Below are 20,767 nucleotides of genomic sequence, written 5' to 3'. Positions count from 1 at the left end.
CAAAGCCTTAAGACTCATATTACCTGATTTAATGCCTTACTACAAAGTTACAGTAATCAAGACTGTGGAACTGGCATAAAGATAAACAAATAAGTTGTTGGAACAGAATAGAAAGTTCAGAAAGAGAACCACACTTAAATGATCAATCAATTTTCGACAGAGACAGGAAAACAATTGAAGGGGGAATTGTGTTTTCATCAGATGGTGTCGGAACAAGTGGGTAGTGGGTATTCGCATGGAAAAAAAGAGGCTAAGAAACCTGCCCAAGGTCACCAAATATGTGAGTGGTAGGAACAGGTATTCCAAGCCAGACTTTCCGGCTAACATGTGCTATAAATTGTGAATATAAATTTATAACCAAAACATTTAGGTCACAATAATTTTTCAGTGTAAAATTCAATTTGAGGTTATACTATTTAAAAATGTCAATGTCATGAAAGCAAAAGCAAAGTTAAGGAAATGTTCCAGATTAAAGGAGACTCAAGAGACTTAGCTAGGTGCAATACATGATCCCCAACCGGATCTTGGATCATACAGACACACTAAAATTCCACAAAGGACAAGAATGCAATAATGGAAAATAATATGGAGAGTATGTTAGAGAATAGTTTTGTGTGAAAGTTAAATTCTCTGAATTTGAAAATCATACTGCAGTTATGTAACAATATGTTCTTATTTTTAGAAGATACATGTAGAATTATTTGGCTGTAAAGGGTGGGTGATGTCTGAAATAGTTCAGCACTATTAACAACAACTATCAAAATATACATGGAAAAAAATCAAATACTGAAAAATGTTAACAACTGGTAAACCTAAGCTAAAAGTATACGGTCATTCATTGTGTTATTCTTGTAACTTACTTGTTAGAAATTCTAAAAAAAAATTTCAAATAAAATGTTACATGTATATATCACTTAAGTGCTAGACTTTGTAATTTTTTATTTTTATTTATTTATCTTTTTTGAGACAGGGTTTCGCTCTGTCATCCAGGCTGGAGTGCAGTGGTGTCATCACACCTCACTGCAGCCTCGACTTCCCAGACTCAAGCCATCCTCAGATCTCAGGCTCTCAAATACCTGGGATTATAATTGCGTGCCACCATGCCTAGATAATTTTTGTATTTTTTGAAGAGAAAAGAGCCTCACTAGTTGTCCAAAGTGGTCTTGAACTCCTGGGCTTAAGCGATCTGTCCACCTCGGCCTCCCAAAGTGCTGGAATTACGGGACTTGAGCTGCTGCATTCAGCCTGTAAATGTTTTTATTTCTTTCAGAGATTTTGTTTCTTATGTTATCTCTCTACTCCCAATGCCTATCCTAAGACCTGTAACAGTAAATAGTAAATGTCTGGAATAAATGTAAATATTTGAATCTGGAGTTTGTGGAGGATCCTAAGAATCTTGTGAGATTGCTCTCATCGTGTCAGTCTAACTAGGGAAGTAAATTCTGTAAAGTTAAAATTTATAGATGTAGCAGGTTTCCCAAAATAGTAATATGCTTTCTTAGGTACTACAAAGGAATGGAACAGAACGGTAGGAGAAGAAGTTTGAAAATAGAAGAAACCGAAGAGGAACTTGAAAAGCCAGTAGTCATTGAAAGGAAGAGGAGTCCTTGGGACAGCAATTGCGGGTAGAGCGTGGAGTATCCCATGTTTCTACCACCATTCAGAATCCGATTTTCGAACGAATTCTGTGATGATCAGGATCAGTCTGCACCATTTTCATCTCTACGTGATCTGAAATTAACTTGGTGGACCTGGAATGACCACAGATGTGGTTTTAAACCAGCAGGTTTTGGAGTCAGGGCTGGTGCAACAGGCTTATAAAGGGAATGGTGGAAAATATTAAATGTTAGTGAAAGAGGTTGCGAATGGATTGTGGACACCCCTGAATGGTAGACTGCGAGAGTGACAAGATGAAAATGACATTATAGGAAGAGCAATCTGTCAGTTATAATGGCAGTTAAAAAGTGGCTCACAACACTGCACCTTAACCAAACTTGGAATTCCAAAGTGCCGGGACCGCTATTGGAGAGTAGTTAAGTTCAATTCTATTTTAGATTACGTAGAGACTAAAATAGTGCAGATTGATCCTGATCACCACAGAATTCGTTTGAAAATCGGATTCTGAATGGTGGTAGAAACATGGGATACTTGGCACGCTCTACCCCCAATTGCTGTCCCAAGGACTCGGGACAGCAATTGCCTTTCTAATTGGCTACCCTGTTTAGCGATTACTATGCGCCAAGCGCTTTACAGGCACTCTCATTAACATAGGCAAACCGGGCCAGGCGCGGTGGCTCACGCCTGTAATTCCAGCCCTTTGGGAGGCCTAGGCGGGCGGATCACCTGAGGTCAGGAGTTGAAGACCAGCCTGGCCAACATGGTGAAACCCCGTCTCTAGTAAAAATACAAAAATTAGCCGGGCGTGGTGGCGCATGCCTGTAATTCCAGCTACTCGGGAGGCTGAGACAGGAGAGTCGCTTGAACCTGGGAGGCGGAGGTTGCAGTGAGCCAAGATCGCACCACTGCACTCCAGCCTGGGTGACAGAGCGAGACCTCATCTCAGAAAAAAAAAAAGAAAAGAAAAGAAAAAAAAAGGCCAACCCATTTGTAAGAGAGAGCTTATCAAGCCCATTTTACTGATGGGGAAACTGAGGAGAGACGGGATTGGCCAGATCACGACCTGGAGGCAGCAAAGATGTACAATCAGGGTTGGGATACAAGCTGTGCCGGTAGTGTAGGGGAAACGAGCTTCCTGAGACTCAGGAGAAAGCCACAGCGATGGGAAGGGAAGCGGAACGCTGGAGACCCTAAAGGCCCACAGGCTGAGCGAAGGGGAACCTCTCCTGAGGTGACAGCTGTCTGCACACCTCTTTTCGGCGCCAGTCCAAAAATCGCGGTATCTGATTGGCGAGGTTGGAGGGGCTGAACGACCCTAATTGGTTAGTTCGACCTCGAACCAGACTTTCGCCTGGAGGATCTGGCGAGGAGTGGGCGGGACTTCTAACTGAGTCACTCGTTTCATTGGTGAAAAGAAAACGAACCAGGCACTATTCGGAAGTGTGATTGGCTGTTGCTAGGAACCGTCTCAAGGCCTTATGGGCCCTGGTTACGGAAGCCGAGGAAGGCTGAGAGCGGGCTCTCCAGGAAAGTAGTCGCGGAATCTCGGTTAGCGGTGGAGAGGCGGTATGTCCGGTTCAATGGCGACTGCGGAAGCCAGCAGTAACGATGGGAAAGGGCAGGAAGTCGAGACGTCAGTCACCTATTACCGATTGGAGGAGGTGGCAAAGCGCAACTCCTTGAAGGAACTGTGGCTTGTGATCCATGGGCGAGTCTACGATGTCACCCGCTTCCTCAACGAGGTGGGGCGTGGGAGGTGGGAGGCCTCTGGAGCTGCTGGGGCGAGGGGTGAAAAGGCTGTGTGGAGGGTATGTGGGAAGGAAGGGAGGCTTGGCTGGGGGCGATAAGGCGTACGAAAGGGATCACGACCCTCAGAGGGAAACTGGGGTGGGATTGGGGGGAAGGCTTTGGTTTGCATGCATTTCCAGTCAGCTCCGAGTTCTGATGCCTTATGTAATATCATGTATTACTTATGTGTCGAGCACTTGCTGTGTGCTCAGCTAAACTCTAAGCCATCATTATCTTTATTTTACAGAAAGGGAAACTGAGGCTCACAGGTTGAGAACTCTCAAGGCCATGCAGTTAACGGCCTAGATCCGTTGAACCTAGGTCTGCTGTGCTTTTCCAGTGTGCCTTCTGAAGTAATACCGTTTTTGGTTTTTGGCTTCTAGAGTAGAAGCTCAGATTTCTCTCCGCACGCTCCCGCATCTTGATTATGCCTCCATTGTTTTTTTTCCCCCTAATCTGAGTTGACCTTGAGGTCAGAAATTCATAAATCAACCTTTTTTTTGTCATTGACTCATGTTTTGTCATTTTTCTTAAATATTCAAGCCTGTTTTATTTAATCTTCAAGCCTGTTGCATTAGATCTCATTTTAAAAATTATCTTTGAGACCATGGTGCAACTAATTTTTTTTTTTTAATTAAGGAAATAGGATAGACTTTTACAAATTTAAACTAACTTTATTGAGGTGTAATGTACATACTTAAATTGTGCCTATCTAAAATGTACATTTTGCTGAGTTTTGAAAAATGTATTCATCCATATTAAGACATAAACCATTTCCATCACTCTGAAAAGCTTCCTTTCCCTTTGCAGTCATTCTCTCCCAACCCCAGGCAACTAGTGATATGCAGCCACCAAAGATTGGTTTGAAGCTTTGATTGTGTGTCTGCCCGTGTGTGTGTGAGATCATTTTATTTTGAGCAATAGATTAATGACTTGTGAAAGTTCACTTCTATTTCTCTGAAGCAAATATACTAGTGAAATATTTTTTCGATTAATTTGGGGCCTAAAAGAGAAATCTCTGCATCCTGACTTTTAATTCTAAAAACTTTCAAAATGTAAAAGTTTCCCCCAAAGAACATTATTTTTCATAAATCTTAATAGTGAACAATAACTTAACAAACTCAGAATTTAGTAACTTCTTGCATTTGTATGGTGTATGGCATTTTATGCTTTTAAAAGTGCTTTCCGGCGGGGTGCGGTGGGTCTCCCAGCACTTTGTGAGGTCGAGACGGGCGGATCACGAGATCAGGAGATCGAGACCATCCTGGCTAACACGGTGAAACCCTGTCTCTACTAAAAATACAAAATATTAGCCGGGAGTGATGGTGGGCGCCTGTAGTCCCAGCTACTTGGGAGGCTGAGGCAGGAGAATGGCGGGAACCCAGGAGGCGGAGCTTTCAGTGAGCTGAGATCTGAGATCACGCCACTGCACCCCACTGCACTCCAGCCTGAGACTCTGTAGTCCCAGCTACTCAGGAGGCTGAGGCAGGAGAATCACTTGAACCAGGGAGGCAGAGGTTGCAGTGAGCCAAGATCGCGCCATTGCACTCCAGTCGGGGCGACAGAGTGAGACTCCAAAAAAAACAGGGGGGGAGGGGGCTTTCCCATTATTTCATCTTCAGAACAACTAGTCGAGGGTGACTTGGATAGTGGTGATTTTTATTTTAACAGAGGTACGAGTAATAGGTTCAGAGAGACCCTGGTCATACAATCAGTTAGTAGCAGATTTGACAGATCTCTTGATTTCTCTTGTCCGCATAGCATTACTTCAAAATTCTAGCCTTAGCTATGACTTCTGGTATTTGCTTCATAATAAGTTTCATGCTAAAGCATGGTTCATAAAGGGTAGAAAATCAAGGTTTTTGGCCGGGCGCAGTGACTTATGCCTGTAATCCCAGCACTTTTGGAGGCAGAGGCGGGCAGATCACCTGAGGTCAGGAGTTCGAGACCAGTCTGGCCGACATGGTGAAACCTCAGCTCTGCTAAAAATACAAAATAAAGCCAGGCGTGGTGGCACCTGTGATCCCAGCTACTTGGGAGGCTGAGGTAGGAGAATCGCTTGAACCTGGGAGGCGGAGGCTGCAGTAAGTTGAGATGGTGCTGCTGGACTCCAACCTGGGTGACAGAGCGAGACTCTGTCTCAAAAAAAAAGAGAAAAAAAAGAAAATCATGTTTTTCATTTGTGGTTTTATTTCCCCCCATTTTTTTTCTTGATTGATTCAGAATAGATGGTGAGCTTGGAGGGAACACTCAGCCCTTACAGACAGCATTAATTCAGTCTCAAGTAATAGTTGCTACCTGTTTCTTTTTTTTTTTTTTCCTCTGTGAAGATTCCAGAAGTAACTAACCTGTTTCAACCACATGCTGATATAGCCAGAGACATCACTAATGTGCCAAAGTTTCCCTTGGAACTTGAGCTGCAGATCTTTACCTGCAGTTTTGTTTTTTTTTGTTTTGTTTTTTGAGACAAGGTCTTAACTTTCACCCAGGCTGGAGTGCGGCTCCCTGCAGCCTCAGTCTTCTGGGGTCAAGTGATCCTTCCATTTCAACCTCCCGAATAGTTAGGAAAAGGTGTGCACCACCGCGCCTGGCTAATTTTTTAAATTTTTTGTAGAATTGGGGTCCCACTATGTTGCCCAGTGTGGTCTGGAACTCCTGGGCTCAAGGGATCCTCCTGCCTGGGCCTCCCAAAGTGCTGAGATTACAGGTGTGAGTCACTGCACTCAGCCTAATTAGCTATTCTTATTTAAACTATTCTGTTTTCTCGTTCATTCCAAGCCTACTCATTCATTCACTTATTTATTAAGCCTTTACTATGTTCCAGACACTGTTCTAGGTGCTGGAGATTTAGTAGCGAATGAACAGCTATGCCCTCATGGAGATTACATGGCACAGGAGGCAGATAATAAGAATAAATAACTAAAATGTATACTACGTTAGGTAGTGGTGAGCACTAAGAAGAAAAATAATACAGAGGGCTGGACACGGTGGCTCACGCCTGTAATCCCAGCACTTTGGGAGGCTGAGGCGGGTGGATCATGAGGTCTGGATCCAGAGCATCCTGGCCAACGTGGTGAAACCCCATCTCTACTAAAAATACAAAAATTAGCTGGGCGTGGTGGCATGTGCCTGTAGTCCTATCTACTCGGGAGGCTGAGGCAGGAGAATCACTTGAACCCAGAAGATAGAGGTTGCAGTGAGCCGAGATTGTGGCACTGCACTGTAGCCTGGTGATACAGTGAGACTCCATCACAAAAAAAAAAAAAGAAAAATAATACAGGGAGGAGGACTGTGGAATGTGTATGTGGTGTGAGGAGGAGGGTTTGAAATTTTAGCAATGGTGGCGAGATAACTTTATGAAGATGACTAAGTAAAAGCCAGGAGCAAAGTGAGGGAGCTAGCCATGAGGATATCTGTAGGAAGAGCATTCCTGACAGAGGAAACAAGTTCAAAGGCCTTAAGATGGGAGGATGTCTGGTGTGTCTGAGGAACAGTGAGGGAGGCCACAGTGGTTGGATAGTTGCAGATGAGATCAGAATGATCAGGGGAGGGCAGATCACAGGCAACTTCCTTTTAGGAAGGACTTTGGCTTTTATTCTGAGATGGGAAATCACTGGAGCAGAAGAGTGACATGATGTGACTTAATGGGATCATTCTGACTACATTGTTGTGAAAGACTGAAGGAAGAGTGTGTCTGGAGTTGGTTCCTTCTGGTGGGTTCTTGGTCTCGCTGACTTTAAGAATGAAGCCACGGACCTTCACCGTGAGTTGTTACACCTCTTAAAGGTGGCACGGACCCAAAGAGTGAGCACCAGCAAGATTTATTGTGAAGAGTGAAAGAACAAAGCTTCCATAGTATGTAAGGGGACCGGAGCAGGTTGCTGCTGCTGGCTGGGGTGGCCAGTTTTTATTCCCTTATTTGTCCCCACCCACATCCTGCTGATTGGTCCATTTTGCAGACTGCTGATTGGTCCATTTTACAGAGTGCTGATTGGTTCATTTTTTACACAGTGCTGATTGGTGCATTTACAATTCTTTAGCTAGACACAGTGTTGATTGGTTTGTTTTTACAGAGTGCTGATTGGTACATTTACAATCCTTTAGCTAGACACAGAGCTCTGACTGGTCCGTTTACAATCCTCTAGCTAGACACAGAAAAGTTCTCCAAGTCCCCACTCGACCCAGGAAGTCCAGCTGGCTTCACCTTCTCAAGAGGACAAGGGCAGAATTGAGGAGCCCGGTTAGGAGGCTGTTTTAGTAATTAGGCAAGAGATAGTGGGTTGGACCAGAACAAGTGTCAGATTTTGGATGTGTTGTGATGGAAGAGCCAATAGGATTTAATGGTGCGCCAGATTTGGGGAATGAAAGAAAAAGGAGTCAACGATAACACCAAAGTTTTTGGCTTATGAGTCTTCAAGAATTGGGTTGCTATTAGATGGGAGAGGGAAGGCTTACATTGGTGTTCATCCTTCTCTTTCCACTCTGATGTCACTTTGGGGCCCCTCCTTTAGCAAGGGGTTGCTAATCTAAGTGTCCTGTGTCAGTAGGTTACCATTTTTTTTTGATTGATGACTGGTTAGAGTGTGATACTGGAGTTTGAATATGGTAGTTTAGAATTGGTAATATAATTGAATTATCTTTCCCTAGCAGATTAATTTTGCATTGTTTGAATTAGTGCATTCATGAGTTGTTGAAATCATGAATGAAAGTAGTGCATGTCATTATCTTTCCACTATTTAGTAGTTTAGAAAAATCACATAAAAATGATTATAATATCTTACGACATTGAATAGAAAATATCAAAGTGCATCTCTTATCAAGAGTAAAATTTTGTGAAACTTTGTTCAGTTATATATAATGTCTTTTTTTTTTCTTTTTGGAGACAGTCTGGCTCTGTTGTCCAGACTTGAGTGCAATGGTGCCATTTGGCTTACTGCAACCTCTGCCTCCTGGGTTCAAGCAGTCCTCCCCTCTCAGCCTCCCGGGTAGCTGGGACTACAGGCATATATTACCACACCCAGCTAATTTTTTTTGTATTTTTTTGTAGAGATGGAGTTTCATCATGTTTCCCAGGCTGGTTTCAAACTCTGGGCTCAAGTGATCCTCCCGCCTTGGCCTCCCAAAGTGTTGGGATTACAGGCATGAGCCACTGTGCCTGGCCTATAATGTCTCATGTATATGGTGTTTACTGGATTACAGTGTAAAATTATTTTCTTACTGGGTATTACAAGTGAACATTTTGAAGCCGTTGACTTGTATATAGATAACCATTTGTCAAAACAGTGACTTGAAATAACATTGTGATTTTTTTTTTTTGAGGCGGAGTCCCGCTCTGTCGCCCAGGCTGGAGTGCAGTGGCTGGATCTCAGCTCACTGCAAGCTCCGCCTCCCGGGTTTATGCCATTCTTCTGCCTCAGCCTCCCGAGCAGCTGGGACCACAGGCGCCTGCCACCTCGCCCGGCTAGTTTTTTGTATTTTTTGGTAGAGACGGGGTTTCACTGTGTTAGCCAAGATGGTCTCGATCTCCTGACCTCGCGATCCGCCCATCTCGGCCTCCCAAAGTGCTGGGATTACAGGCTTGAGCCACCACGCCCGGCCACATTGTGATATTTTTAAACTTTTTTTTCTTTTTTTGAGACAGAGTTTTGCTCTTGTCACCCAGGCTGCTGTGCAATGGCATGATCTCGGCTTACTGCAACCTCTGCCTCCCAGATTCAGGCAATTCTCATGCTTCAACCTCCTGAGTAGCTGAGATTACAGGTGCATGCCACCACGCCCAGCTAATTTTTCTATTTTTAGTAGAGATGGTGTTTCGCCATTTGGCCAGGCGGGTCTTGAACTCCTGACCTCTGGTGATCCACCTACCTTGGCCTCCCAAAGCGCTGGGATTACAGGCATGAGCCACCACGCCCAGCCCTATTTTAAAACTTTATATGCGTATTTATTTATTTATTTTAAGATGGAGTCTTGTTTTGCCACCCAGGCTGGAGTGCAGTAGCATTATCTTGGCTCACTGCAACCTCTGCCTCCTGGGTTCAAGCGATTCTCCTGCCTCAGCCTCTGGAGTAGCTGGCACTACAGGTGCCTCCCACCACATCTGGCTAATTTTTATGAGATAGGGTTTCACCATGTTGGGTAGGCTGGTCTCGAACTCCTGACGTCAAGTGATCTGCCCACCTCGGCCTCCCAAAGTGCTGGGATTACAGGTGTGAGCCACAGCACCGGCCTATATATGTTTTTAGAAACTGTCACCATAAATGAGAATATTACTTTAGGACCCATCTTGTAAATGAGATAACATTTTATTAACCCAAATATTTGTTAAGTTCTGTGTAGTAGTAGGCCTTGGTGGTGTATAAAAATAAACATGGAACCCCAGCCTGGGCGACAGAGTGAGATTCTGTCTTAAAAACAAAACAAAGCTGGGTGCAGTGGCTGACACCTGTAATCCCAGCATTTGGTAAGCCAAGGTGGACAGATCACTTGAGCTCAGGAGTTTGAGACCAGCCTAGGCAACACGGTGAAACCCCATTTCTACAAAAAATACGAAAATTAGACGAGCATGGTGGCATGAGCCTGTAGTCCCAGCCACTCAGGAGGCTGGGGTGGGAGAATGGCTTGAGGCCAGGACATCGAGGCTGCAGTGAGCCGAGATAGCACCACTGCACTCCAGCCTAGGTGACAGCGAGACCCTGTCTCAAAACAAACAAACAAAACAAAAAAAATCCCATGATACTGCCTTCTTGAAGCTACCATTCTAGAGGAGTCAAAACAAAAACAGACAGATGAAATAATTTTAAATCGTGGCAATTTTATGAAGAAAACAAACGAGAAAGAAAAATCAGGAAAGATTTAATTTAATAAGAGTGATCTGGGAAAGCCTCTGTGAGAAGATAATTTTTAATTGAGCTGATGGTCATGAACCTGATTTGGAAAGGATACAGAAAAGAGCATTCCAGCAGCATTTGAAGTCAAGCAAGAGTTTGGCACATCAGTGGGACTGAAAGAAGCTGTGTCTGTAGTGAATGAAGGACAAGAATGGCCAGAAAGCTAGGCGGGAGCCAGGACATGCAAGGTCAGGTAGGTAGTTTGGATTAGATCCAAAAGATAATAGAAAACCACTGACATGTTTTAAGATGAGGGATGTCATTGAAGCAATTTACAGACTGTTCCTGACTACTATGGCTTGACTTAAAATTTTTTGACTTTACCATGGTGTGAAAGTGACATGTTAGTACCCATACAACCATTCTATTTTTCACTTTCAGTATGGTATTCATTAAATTACATGAAATATTCAACACTTTATTATAAGTTAGGCTTCATGTTAGATGATTTTGCCCAACTGTAGGCGAACGTAAGTGTTCTGAACACATTAAAGTTAGGCTAGGCTAAACTATTTCAATCCCAATAATTTGAATATTACATCTTCTGTGCATATACTTATATGTACAAATATGTATATACTTATATATACAAATATGTAGAAATATATACAGAAATAGTGTCATAGTATTCTATTAGTTGATTTGCCCTAGTAGTTGTCATAGTATTTATTGGGTGCTTATTATTCTAAGTGCTTTACATGTAATTTCTCTTTTAGCTTCCCAAAAACCCATTTTAGAGATGAGAAAACAGGCACAGAGGAGGAACTTTCACATTCATAAAGTTAGGTGACACAGGTGAGGTTTGAACTCGAGCACTGTGACCCTATAGCCTGTACTCTACTCTTTTTTTTTTTTTTGAGACAGTCTTGCTCCATCACCCAGGCTGGAGTGCAATGGTGTGATCTTGGCTCACTGCAACCTCCACCTCTCGGGTTCAAGTGATTCTCCCTGCCTCAGCCTCCTAAGTAGCCGGGATTACACGCACCTGCCACCATGCTTGGCTAATTTTTGTATTTTTTTCTTTTTTTATTATACTTTTAAGTTCTAGAGTACATGTGCACTATTTTATTATACTTTTAAGTTCTAGAGTACATGTGCAGTTCTAGAGTAAACGTGCAGGTTTGTTACATAGGTATACATGTGCCATGTTGGTGTCCTGCAACTCTTAACTCGTCATTTACATTAGGTATATCTCCTAATGCTATCCCTGCCCCCTCTCCCCACTCCACGACAGGCCCCGGTGTGTGATGTTCCCCTTGGGTTTTGCCACGTTGGCCAGGCTGGTCTTGAACTTCTGACCTCAGTTGATCTGCCCGCCTCAGCCTCCCAAAGTGCTGGGATTACAGGCCTGAGCCACCACGCCTGGCCTATGGCCTGTACTCTTAACCATACCCTAGGATCTGCCTCAATGTTTTTCATGGCTGCAGAGTATGGAATTAGGTCTGTTTTATAGCTTTGTTCACATTTTAGATATGATTTGGAATGATTGGGAATGTGGTATAGGGAGTTAGAACAGTTACCCCTTTCCTGGAACCTAGGTAATTTTTTCATTTCTTAAGTAGGTCAAACAGGTATATAGTGAAAAGCCACCTTCCCCTCTGCCCAGGTTCACTGCCTTCTAAAGTTAACTACCGCTGTTTGTGTACCGTTGTTTGTGTAGTTTCTTTTTGCATATTCAAGCCAAGGTGAATATAGTTACTCTTTTTTTACACAAAAGATAACATACTATGCACACTGACCTGTGTCTTGCCTTTTTCACTTAACTGTATATCTATTGCTATCTTTCCATAGCAATAACTGGCATCCCTCCTCCTCCTTCACCACAGCTGCGTGGGATTTATTGTATGGATCATAATTTATTTAAGCAATATCCTGTTGATAAACATTGGGGTTTATCAATATTTTGCTGTCACTTTTTCTCTAAATCATCTTAATTGAAATCAAATGTAGGGACAATAAAATGTACAGATTTTGACTGTAGAGTTCAGTGATTTTTGACAAATGTCTCATCTGTATAATCACCATCACAATCAATATACGGTCATGGGTCACTTCACAATGAGGGTACATTCTGAGAACTGCATCATTAGGTGATTTTATCCCTTTATGAACATCATAGAGTATATTTACACAAACCTAGGTGGTGTAGCGTACTACACACCTAAGCTGTATGGTATAGTCTCATGTTGCTAGGCTGCAAACGTGTACAAACCTGTAGGCAGTTGTGACACAGTAACAAGTATTTGTGCATCTAAACATAGAAAATGTTCAATAAAAATATGGTATTATAATCTTATGGGACCACCATCATATATATGGTCCATTGTTGACCATATTGTGTGGCACATGACTGTATAGAACATTTCTACCAGTGTTGTCCCCAAACACACTGATTTTATTTCTAACACGATAGTAAGTACTCTTCTGTCTAGCTTCTTTTGCTCAGTATATCTGTGAGATTCATCTATTTTTTCTGTATTATCAGTGATTTGTAACTTCTGATTTCATTGTGTGAACATGCCAAAATTTGTTTATCCATTCACCTGTTGATTGACATTTTTGTTGTCTCCAGTTTGGGGCTATTATGAATAAAACTGCTAGGAACTGTCATGTACAAATCTTTGTGTGGCCGTATGATTTTATTCCTCCTGGGCAAATACCTAGTAGTAGAATTGCTAGGAGTGAGATTACTAGGTTATGTGTCTATTTAACTTTTTAAGCAACTGCCAGAGCATTTCCCAAAGTGTTTATATCATTTTATACTCCCACCACAATGTAGGTTTTCCGGTTTCTTCACATCTTCATTGACACATTGTATTTGTCAGTTATTTTACTTTTAGCCATTCTAATGGGTGTGTGGTGGGCCAGGCACTGTGGCTCATGCCTGTAATCCTAGCCCTTTGGGAGGCCAAGGTAGACAGATCACAAGGTCAGGAGATTGAGACCAGCCTGGCCAACATAGTGAAACCCCATCTCTTCTAAAAATACAAAGCGTGTGGTGGCGCATGCCTGTAGTCCCAGCTACTTGGGAGGCTGAGGCAGGAGAATCGCTTGAACCTGGGAGGTGGAGGTTGCAGTGAGCCGAGATCGCGCCACTGCACTCCAGCCTGGGCGACAGAGCAAGACTTCGTCTCAAAAAAAAGAAAAGCCATTGTAATGGGTGTGTAATGGTATATAATTGTGGTTTTAACTTGCATTTTCCTGATGACTAATGATGTTGTATCTTTCCATGGGCTTATTGGCCATTTATATATGCCTTTTTATGAAGTATCTGTTTGGTCTTGCCCTTTTTAAGATTGGGTTGTTTGTTGTTTTTGACTTGAAAGCATTTTTTTTAGTGGCTAGGTGTTAGCTTTGGGGTCCAAGTGTCTGGTTGAGCTTTCTACTTTACCACTTAATAGTTGTGGAACTTTGTAAAGGGCTCTGTAAAGGCCCTTTTCCCTCTGTAAAATGGAGATAATAGCACATACTTCACAGGGTAGTTGTGGTTGTAACAAGTAATTTAAATAATGCATATATAGATTTACTATGGCATATTACCTGGCTTAAAGAGCTCAGTAAGTGTTAGTGATTATTTTGTTTTTAATACAAAATTGCATTTAATACAAAATTCCATTGTTTCCTGCAGCATCTTTTGAGTACCAAGTGGCAAGTGCTTTGAAGGATTGAAAGATAAATTAGATGACTTGGATTTGCAGGGAAGATCTGTGCCCAAGCAATTGTTGTGTGAGGTATAGAGTGGCCTTGCCTTAAGACTGCTGAGAATGCAGGCTCTATTTGGTACAATCCTAGGGTATTTCTTGATAGCTTTGGAGTTTGACTAATAATTCCTACTGGATTTCTCCAAGGCTGGTCAAAAGAAAGTTGATTGTTGCCTGGCCAGTGGAATTAACATTATAATTAAATTAATTCATTCATTTATTTTTGAGATGGAGTCTCACTGTGTCTCCCAGGCTGGAGTGCACTGGCATGGTCTCTTTACAACCTCTGCCTCCCAGGTTCAAGCAATTCTCCTGCCTCGGCCTCCCGAGTAGCTGGGATTGCAGGTACCCGCCACCACGCCTGGCTAATTTTTTGTGTTTTTAACAGAGACAGGGTTTCACCATGTTGGTCAGGCTGGTCTCAAACTCCTGACCTCAGGTAATCTTCCCAGCTCAGCCTCCCAAATGCTGGGATTACAGGAGTGAGCCACTGTGCCCGGCCTCATATTATAATTTTATAAAAAGAATACTCTCTGCCAAGAGTGGTTCCAAGTGGTTAGTTCTAGGGAAGATGAGAAATAAGATGAGGCAGAATTTATTTATTTTTATTTATTTATTTATTTATTTTTTGAGACGGAGTCTTGCTCTGTCGCCCAGGCTGGAGTGCAGTGGCGTGATCTCGGCTCACTGCAAGCTCCGCCTCCCGGGTTCACGCCATTCTCCTGCCTCAGCCTCCCGAGTAGCTGGGACTACAGGTGCCCGCCACCACGCCCGGCTAGTTTTTTGTATTTTTAGTAGAGACGGGGTTTCACCATGTTAGCCAGGATGGTCTCGATCTCCTGACTTCGTGATCTGCCCGCCTCGGCCTCCCATAGTGCTGGGATTATAGGCATGAGCCACCACGCCTGGCCGAGGAGGCAGAATTTAACCTCTACCACTGCCCAGGTGAGGTGACCTGATCAAGGAATCTACTTTCATTTATGTATTCATTTTGCCCAGGGGCATGGCATGCATGTTAACAGTGTTAAAGTACAAAGCAAATCCTAGAACACACAAGTGTGTGTTCACATTTGTGAGCTCTGTATGTGCTCACTTCCTAGCTCCCATTATGTTCCAGGCACCAGGCTGTGTTCTAAAACAGCCATGAATGGGACAGATGTGGTCTCTGTTCCCAATGGAGTTTATCTAGTCTGATGGAGAAGAAAGATATTAAATAAATAATTGCAATTGTGATACATAAATACCATGAAGGAACCTATGGCGTTGTGAGAATCAGTGCAGTGGGACCCCATCTTGTGGGGATAAGGATGTCAAGTTATGTTTGGATCTGCAGACCTGCACTTCAGACCCTGCCAAGGTTACACCATTCCTGGTAGCCAGCTGGTTTGCCTCTCTTAGGTGACAGCCTTTTCTTATCAGGCTCATTCTAACCCAAATGCAAATACCTATAGACCTGCACCATTTCCTCCTGTTCACCCCCCAGGTCTGTCATCTTTCTCTGCCCTGCAGACTGTTTTTTAGGAAGTAGTTTTTGTCCTCTCCAAAATTTTAACCTCCATGTTTTATTTTGATGAGGTAATGTGTTTAGCTAGAGGAACCCCCTTTTCATCACCAGGCCTAATTTTGTACTTCCTCAATCTTAATGTTTCTAGATTTAATTTTCCAAGTCAGGTGGTCTCTAGTATATCTCCATTGTTATATTTTTATTGCATCACTATGGAATTTCCACCCACAGAGAATTTGTGTAATTTTTTTTCCAACAAGATTTTTATTCTATAGCTGCCATTCTTCACATTCTCCTCATTTCTGTCCGGCAGTCCCCTATTTGCACAGAATTAGTAATCTGGAAGTAGTATTTTCCGTAAGGAATTTGTCCTCTTTCTCTGTTGAAACAGATTTTCTGTCTGCGTTCCAATAGTACTTACTAAAGTAAATGAACTTAAGGAAAAGTCAATAGATTTCCCCTATTCCTATCACATATTCTTTGGACAGTTGAACTGGATAAAATTTTTCATAAGAGGACATTGTGAAATTTCCTTTGTGGCTGTCAAGTATTTCACTTGATTATTATTGCTTGACTTAGATAGAAATGAATAGATCACAATCATTGTTTTGTCTCTTTTGGCAGTTTATAATCTCGGCAGCAGTATAGTTTATTTAAAACATTTCAATTGTAATATTGTGTAACTGCGTACATAATATTAAGTAGACACAGAGTGCATTAGTGTTAAAGTACAAGGCTATTCAGGTTGGAAGAATGTTTTTTGCAAGTTCACACGAGGTTTAAATACAAAGCAAATCCTAGAAGAAAATGGGAAATATCTACTGTCTTACTAGGTTTACTTAATAAAAAGTAGGGAGGAATTTTTGAGTGTCTAGTGGATTTGAATAGTATAGACAGTTAATCTAGACTACTGAGAGAGAGAGAGAGATATATATATACTTCTGTCTTGTTACGATTCAGACAAAAGCACATTTTTAGTTTATATTAATTATAGATATATAAACCTAACTTTACTCTTTCTTTTATTGTGGTGAAATATAGATAACAAAATTTGCCATTTTAACCATTTTTAATTGTATAATTCAGTGGCGTTAATTATATTTACACTGTTATGCAGTCATCACCACCTTCTATTTCCAAAATTTTTTCATTACCATCCCAAACAGAAACTCTAACCATTAAGCCATAACTCCGTATGCCTCTCCCCAAACTCAAGCTAATGCCTAATCTACTTTCTGTCTCTTTTGAATTTGCCTTTTCTAGGTACCCCATATAAATGGAATCATATAATATTTGTCATTTTGTATTTGGCTTCTTTCACTTAGCATAATGTGTTTTGTTTTATTTTTATTTGTAAAATATATATAACATAAAATTTACCATTTTATTAATTGTTAAGTGTACAGCTCAGTGGCATTAAGTACATTCACATTGCTGTGCAATCATCACTACCACCTATCTCCAGAATTTTTCATTACTCCAAACTGAAACTCTGTACCTATAAGTCCCTCTTTCCCCCTCTTCCCAGCCTTTGGTAATCACAGTTCTAGTTTTTGTTTCTATCAATTTGACTACTCTAGGATATAAATGGAATCAACACTATTTGTCCTGTTGTATCTGGCTTATTTTACTTAGCATAATGTCTTCAAGGGTCATTCATGTTGTAGTATGTATCAGAATTTCATTCTTTTTTTTTTTTTTTTTTTTTGAGACGGAGTCTCCCTCTGTCACTCAGGCTGGAGTGCAGTGGTGCAATCTCCGCTCACTGCAAGCTCCACGCCATTCTCCTGCCTCAGCCTCCCGAGTAGCTGGGACTACAGGTGCCCGCCACCTCGCCCGGCTAATTTTTCGTATTTTTTAGAGAAACGGGGTTTCACCGTGTTAGCCGGGATGGTCTCGATCTCCTGACCTCGTGATCCGTCTGTCTCGGCCTCCCAAAGTGCTGGGATTACAGGCTTGAGCCACCGCACCCGGCCCATTTCATTCATTTTTAAGGCTGAATAATATTTTATGTATATACCACATTTTGTGTATCTATTCATCTGTTTATAGGCATGGGTTGTCCACCATTTGGCTTTTGTGAACAATGCTGCAGTGAACATTGGTGTACAAGTATCTGTGTGACTCTGTTCTTAATTCATTTGGACATATCTAAGAATGGAATTGTTGGGTCATATGGAAATTCTATGTTTGGCTTTTTGAGGAACCTCCAAACTATTTCCCACAGCAGTTGCACTATTTTATATTCCCACCAGCAATATACAAAGAACCCATTTTTTGATTTTTTTTTTTTTAATTGTAGCCATCCTAGCAGGTGTAAAGTGGTGTCTCGTTATGGTTTGATTTTCATTTCTTTTTTTTGGTTTGGGGAATCCCTTTCTGACAGAATTCATTTCCTTAATGACTACTGATATTGCACATCTTTTCATCTTCTTATTGGTCATTTGTATATTTTCTTTGGAAAAATGCCTACTAGAGTTCTTTGCCTTTTTAAAAATTTGGATGTGAGAAGAAGGAGAGAGAGCGAGAGAGCTCTTTCTCTGCCCACTTTTTTTTTTCTTTTTTTTTTTTTTTCTGAGACGGAGCCTCGCTCTGTCGCCCAGGCTGGAGTGCAGTGGCTGGGTCTCAGCTCACTGCAAGCTCCGCCTCCCGGGTTCACGCCATTCTGCTGCCTCAGCCTCCCGGGTAGCTGGGACTACAGGCGCCCGCCACCAGGCCCGGCTAATTTTTTGTATTTTTAGTAGAGACAGGGTTTCACCTGTTAGCCAGGATGGTCTCCATCTCCTGCCCTCGTGATCCGCCCGCCTCGGCCTCCCAAAGTGCTGGGATTACAGGCGTGTGAGCCACCGCGCCCAGCTCTCTGCCCACTTTTAAATTGGAGTGTCTTTGTTGTTAGGTTACAGTTCTTTGTATATTCTGGATATTAATTCTTGATCAGATATATGATTCGTAAATATTTTCTCACATTCTGTAGATTGTCTTTTTACTCTTGATGTCCTTTGATGCTCAAAAGTTTTTATTTTGATGGAGTCCAATTTATCTGTTTTTTGTTGTTGTTGCCCATGCTTTTGGTATCATATCTAAGAATCCATTGCCAATCTCAAGGTCATGAACATTTACCCTTATGTTTTCTCTGAGAGTTTTATGGTTTTAGCTTTTATATTTAGGTTGTTGATCCATTTTGAGTTAATTTTTGTAATGTGGTGGGGGGGTAGGGGTTCATCTTCTTTCCTTTGCATGTGGAAATCCAGTTTCCCAGCATCATTTGTTGAAAAGACTGCTCTTTCCTCCACTGAATGGACTTGGCATCCTTGTGAAAAATCAACTGAGAGCTCGATCTCGGTTCACTGCAACCTCCGCCTCCTGGGTTCAAGCGATTCTTCTGCCTCCGCCTCCTGAAGAGCTGGGACTACAGGTGCCCGCCACTACACCTAGCTAATTTTGATATTTTTGGTAGAGATAGGGTTTCACTGTGTTGGCCAGCATGGTCTGGAACTCGTGACCTCATGATCCGCCTGCCTTGGCCGCCCAAAGTGCTGGGATTACAGTCGTGAGTCACTGCACCCAGCCTATTTCTATTTTTAATTGTATTTTACTTAAAAGTTTATATTATGGTAAAAACAGCATGACATCTACCATCTTTTTTGTTTTGTTTTTGTTTTTTTGAGACAGTCTCTGTCACCCAGGCTGGAGTGCAGTGGCGTGATCTCTGCTCACTGTAACCTCCGCGTCCTGGGTTCAAGTGATTTTCCTGCCTCAGCCTCCTGAGTAGCTGGAATTACAGGTGTGGGCCACTACACCAAGCTGATTTTTGTATTTTCAGTAGAGATGGGGTTTCGCCATGTTGGCCAGGCTGGTCTCAAACTCCCACCCTCAGGTGATCTACCTGTCTCAACCTCCCCAAGTGCTGGGATTACAGGTGTCAGCCGAAATCTACCATCTTAAACATTTGTTTGTTTTAAAGACAGGGTCTTGGTCTGTCACTCAGGCTCGAGTGCAGTGGTGTGATCAAAGCTCATTGCAGCCCTGAACTCCTGGACTCAAGCAGTCTTTCTGCCTCAGCCTGCCAAGTAGCTGGGACTACAGGTGTGCACCACCACACCTGGCCAATTTTTTTTCTTTATTTTTAATATAGATGGGGGTCTTGCTGTGTTGCCCAGGCTGGTCTTCAACCCCTGGTCTCTACTGATCCTCCTGCCTCAGCCTCCCAAAGTCCTGGGATTACAGGCCTGAGCCACTGCACCTGGCCTATCTTAAACATTTTTAAGTATACAATTCAATTGTTTTAAATTTTGAATATTGAATATTGTTGTGAATCAGGGTTCTTCAGAACTTTTACATCTTGCAAAAATGAGACTATACTCATTAAACAAATTCCCTTTTTTTCCTTTCCCCAGCGCCTGGCAGTCAGTCACATTCTACTTTGTGTTTCTATGAATTTGACTACTTTACATACTGCCTATATTTTTGAGATTTAGCCATAAGATGTCACTGTAGTAAGTGAGCACACTTGTATAACCACCATCTGGTTCTTCCTCATCCCCAGAGGTACCCACTGTATTACCATAACAGCATAGATTCATTTTGCCTGTGTTTGAACTTTTTATAAATGGAAATTTCACAGTGTATATTCTTTTGTGTCTAGTTTCCTCAGTTCAACATACTGCATTCTCATGTGTTGTGTATGTGGCAGTGGTTCATTCTTTTTCATTGCAGATTAGGATTCCATTGTATGATTATATCTCAATTTATATATAGTCTGCTATAGACGTTTGGGCTGTTTCCAGTTTGGGACTGTAATGAATAATGCAGCTATGGCCTGTGTGTTGTGTGTGTGTGTGTGTGTGTGTGTGTGTGTGTATGTGTGTGTAAATACATATATCTGTTACACATTTGAGTATATATTTAGGGAATCTCATTTGATTTTTTATTTATTTTTTTAAAAGAGATAGCGTCTCACTTGTTGTCCAGGATGGTCATGAACTCCCAGGCTCAAGTGATCCTCCCACCTTGATCTCCCAAAGTGCTGGGATTACAGGCATGAGCCGCTGTGCCTGGCCTTCATTTGATTTCTTTTTTAATGGAAATTTTTATTGAGATAATTGTAAATTCATATCTAGTTGTAAGAAATGATAGAGATCCTTTGTACTCTTCTTCCATTTGTAACATTTTGCAAGACTTTAGTACTATATCACAACCAGGATATTGACATTTATACAGTCCACAGATACTCTGATTTCCCAGTTTTACTTCTCTTTTTTTTTTTTTTT

General features: G+C 42.0%; 1 protein-coding gene across 3 annotated transcripts in view; it reads left to right on the top strand.

Moving 5' to 3' along the window:
* The first annotated feature begins 3,002 nt into the window (after positions 1–3,002).
* The window catches only part of LOC105504521 (cytochrome b5 type B), a 42,144-nt gene continuing 24,379 nt past the window's right edge, over positions 3,003–20,767 (top strand). For 2 of the 3 annotated variants that reach the window (XM_011931982.1, XM_011931981.1), the window contains exon 1: positions 3,003–3,359. In XM_011931982.1, the coding sequence (XP_011787372.1) occupies positions 3,186–3,359 (174 nt within the window). In that variant the 5' untranslated portion in view covers positions 3,003–3,185. The remainder of the gene's footprint in view (positions 3,360–20,767) is intronic. The other variant, XM_011931980.1, reaches the window with a different exon arrangement.

This window comes from Colobus angolensis, unplaced genomic scaffold, assembly GCF_000951035.1.
Source record: "Colobus angolensis palliatus isolate OR3802 unplaced genomic scaffold, Cang.pa_1.0 Scaffold93, whole genome shotgun sequence".
NCBI lineage: Eukaryota > Metazoa > Chordata > Mammalia > Primates > Cercopithecidae > Colobus > Colobus angolensis.
This window is presented reverse-complemented; position numbering and strand designations above follow the sequence as displayed.